Source organism: Artibeus jamaicensis, unplaced genomic scaffold, assembly GCF_021234435.1.
Source record: "Artibeus jamaicensis isolate MK-2021 breed Jamaican fruit bat unplaced genomic scaffold, CSHL_Jam_final scaffold_614, whole genome shotgun sequence".
NCBI lineage: Eukaryota > Metazoa > Chordata > Mammalia > Chiroptera > Phyllostomidae > Artibeus > Artibeus jamaicensis.
In genome coordinates this window covers 5,826,148-5,829,504 of record NW_026522050.1, presented here as the reverse complement: position 1 = coordinate 5,829,504, position 3,357 = coordinate 5,826,148, and the positions used below count along the sequence as shown (strand labels likewise).

General features: G+C 38.9%; 1 protein-coding gene across 1 annotated transcript; it reads right to left on the bottom strand.

The window, feature by feature from the left end:
- Positions 1-2,015: 2,015 nt before the first annotated feature.
- LOC119062353 (olfactory receptor 1S1-like) lies at positions 2,016-2,984 on the bottom strand. The gene has a single exon (XM_037163320.2). The coding sequence runs from the start codon at positions 2,952-2,954 to the stop codon at positions 2,016-2,018; it is 939 nt and encodes a 312-aa protein (XP_037019215.2). The 5' UTR covers positions 2,955-2,984.
- Between the last annotated feature and the right edge of the window lie 373 nt (positions 2,985-3,357).

The window sequence follows — 3,357 nt, the reverse complement described above, 5'->3', positions numbered from 1 at the left end:
AGTTAAAAAAAGGGAAAATTTTTGTTTTTGTTTTTTGAGTGTCTGTCTAAGATATACTAGACAGTATGGTAGTTGTCTAATATCCATGTCCATTTAGCAACAAACAGCTTTGAGATGTTGAAATCATTATTCATAATTTACAGATCAAGAAGATGAGTTTCAATGCTTAAATTAAATTAAATACTTTTCCTTAGATCATGTAAGTGGATCACAACTTGCTGAAACGTCAGAATTTAGAACCAGATCTTTTCTTTATACTACAGAGCAATGGTTAGAAGAATGAGATTTAAGAAATAGTAAAAATTTGCTCCAGAGGTGGAAATATTTAAAAAGAAGTCTAGGACAGGGAGAAAGAACACCCTTTTCTGAGTAGCTACAGAATATTTTTTGAGTTCTGAAAGATAATCTTCATCAACCAATTGGCATCTAGACTTACAAAATTCCAAAGCTGGAGTGGAACTCAGAGCTCAAGAGATTCAGTGCTTCTTACCATCAGAACCACCTGAGAGGTGTTTCCAGAATACAAATGCTTAAATTCCTTCATTAGAGTCTGGGTTAGTAGATCCAGGGTGGAGTTTGGAAGGAAAGCAGTGAAAGCTAGTTTGTAGCCATCTCTCAGCCTCAGGCAGTTTGACATTTGACTCTCAATCAAATCCCCCTTGCATCTAATTCAAGAATTGTGTAGGTGTAGACTCAATCCTTAAAAGAGACAGTCCTGCTGAAATGGCTTGGCATGACTTGGATCTGTTTGTTAAAATTGGTTATGGAGGAATCTGTAATTGATGAGTAACTATTTGCTGAGAAGTAGTTGAACCAGAAAATGAGTGCTGGTCACGTATCCCTGGGGGAGCTATGTGATAAGCAAGGCAAAATGCTGAAGTAACCCCAGGTTTGAAGTTTATTTGAACCAAAGTGGTCCACACCCACTCAGCACTTTCTCTTGTGACCATGCACATCCCAGATGCGGAATGAGTAAGATATCTATAACACATGCCTGGGAGTCGTGAGACCTCTGCCATGCTGTGTGTGTGGTGTGGCTGTCCTGTATCCTCTGCTAAAGCTTTCTTAATACTTGATTCTTGGTGTATCTTGTGAATTTAATTGCCAAGCTGAACCCAAGACTGCTGCAGCTGGTTGAGCAGAGAAAGGCACTGCAGTTCAGAAGTTGTGAATTTTGAAAAAGGTTCCCCAGGTAATTCTAATGAAAACAACTGGGACCAAATGACCTCACTTTATAGATGAGAAAATAGGCTCAATAAAGCGAGCTGACATGCTTGAAGTCTACTTGGGCACAGAGTCAGGACAGGAATTGACAGCTTCTATATATACAACCTGCGATTTTCCATAAAATACATTTCCCAAAGTATGTTTTGCACAACGCTAGACCTTTGAACTAATCTGTGACGAATCAGGCCCTGCATGATTGAATAAGTGTAGTTATGAGAAGTGCTACATACTGTATTATCTTCCTGGCGATTTATACTATACTAAAGGCTCTCAGAAGTGTCCTAATTAAAATATTTTTAAAATATAACTCAGAGTTGCCCCAAACTGTTGGAACATGTGATCTTTCATTTTTATAACTATTAAACATTTCACTGAATAGTACCTTAGCAAAACTTACTTTGAGAAAGACTGATCTAGAGAAATCTAGATTCAATAAAGGAATTACTAATAACCGTTTTCACAGTGACAAAAGCTAGACTATAAGTATGATACATACTTGTTCTCATCTAAGTTAATAAACAATTTGCATAAAAGTTTTTTTTTGCACAAAAGTTTTTAATAACACACAATATAATCAAGATGTGTTTTATGGTTGTAACTTATGGAAAGTAATGGATTTGTTTCCAAAAGCAGAGCTATATGGAAAAGGCCCAACTCTTTAGAGGTTGAAATAGGAGGCAGATATCTGAAATGTTATTAAAAGCTGAGCCATCACAATTATGCCACAACCTTTGGACAAAATCATCCACCTGGTTATGAAGATAAAAGTAATTCAGATGTCCAAGGCATCAAAGGCAGGAGCTTTTCTTATTGATGAGCTTTCTCAGGGCAACTTTTATGTCTTTGTTCCTCAAGCTATAGATGAAGGGGTTCATCATGGGTGTCACAACGGTGAATAGTACTGCACCAATTTTATCTCTGTCATCAGAATGAATGGATGAGGGGAAAAAATAAACCCCTACAATGGTCCCATAGAAGAGCAATACAACTGTTAGGTGAGAGGCACAGGTGGAGAAAGCTTTCCACTTTCCCTCTGTGGATGAGATTCTCAGGACAGCCTTGACAATACAGATGTAGGAGAAGAGGATGAGGGCAAAAGGGAAGATGATGACTGATAAGCCCACGATAAACAACACAAGCTCATTGACTGTTGTGTCTGAGCAGGATAGTTTCAACAGAGAAGCCAAGTCACAGAAGAAGTGTGAAACAGTGTTCTTGTCACAGAAGTACAACTGAAGGAGCAGAAGAGTGTGTGTCAGGGCAACAATATTACTGAGGACCCACGGAATGACTGTCAGCAAAATGCAGAGCCTAGGTTGCATGATGGTTGTATAGTTCAGAGGGTGGCAGATAGCCACAAACCTATCATAAGCCATGACCCCCAAGAGGAAATTGTCGATGACAACAAATACAATAGAAAAGTACATCTGTGTAATGCAGCTCTCATAAGAGATGGATTGACTCTTGGTCTGAATATTCATCAGCATTTTGGGGACAGAAGTAGAAATGGAAGAAATATCAGCAAAGGATAGATTAGCAAGGAAGAGATACATTGGAGTATGAAGGTAAATATCCAAGCCGATGGCCAGGGTGATGAGGCCATTCCCAACAACAGTTACCAAGTACATACCCAGAAAAAGCACAAAGAGAAGATTCTGCTCCTCAGCATGGTTGGAGAGTCCCAGGAGGAGGAATTCAGAGATGGTGGTTTGGTTTCCCTGATGCATATTTCTGCTGATTTGAAGAAAGGAACGCAAGGTCTCCTTATCCCTACAAGGAACACCAATATGGTACCATTCAGCTGCAGCCTCTGCAGGAAGGTGGGCACTCCCTCTAGGCTGAAGGGCAATGAAGTGTGGAGAAAGATTATTTAATAAGGAACTATGTTAGCCATGCAGAGCTCCAGAAAATGCCTTAGAAAGAAAATACAGAGACATGACATACTTTTCAATGAACATGTTTTAAACTCTAATATAACTCTGAATGTGATTTTTCCAGTTGGCTCCAAATGTAGTTAATGCCCCAAATTGAGGATAATATGCTAGGTGTGCTTCATATTCTAAAGATGTTAGATACCCTTCTCTAAAGGAGTTACTTAAAAATGAACAATCTAGTGCTAAGATCTTTCCC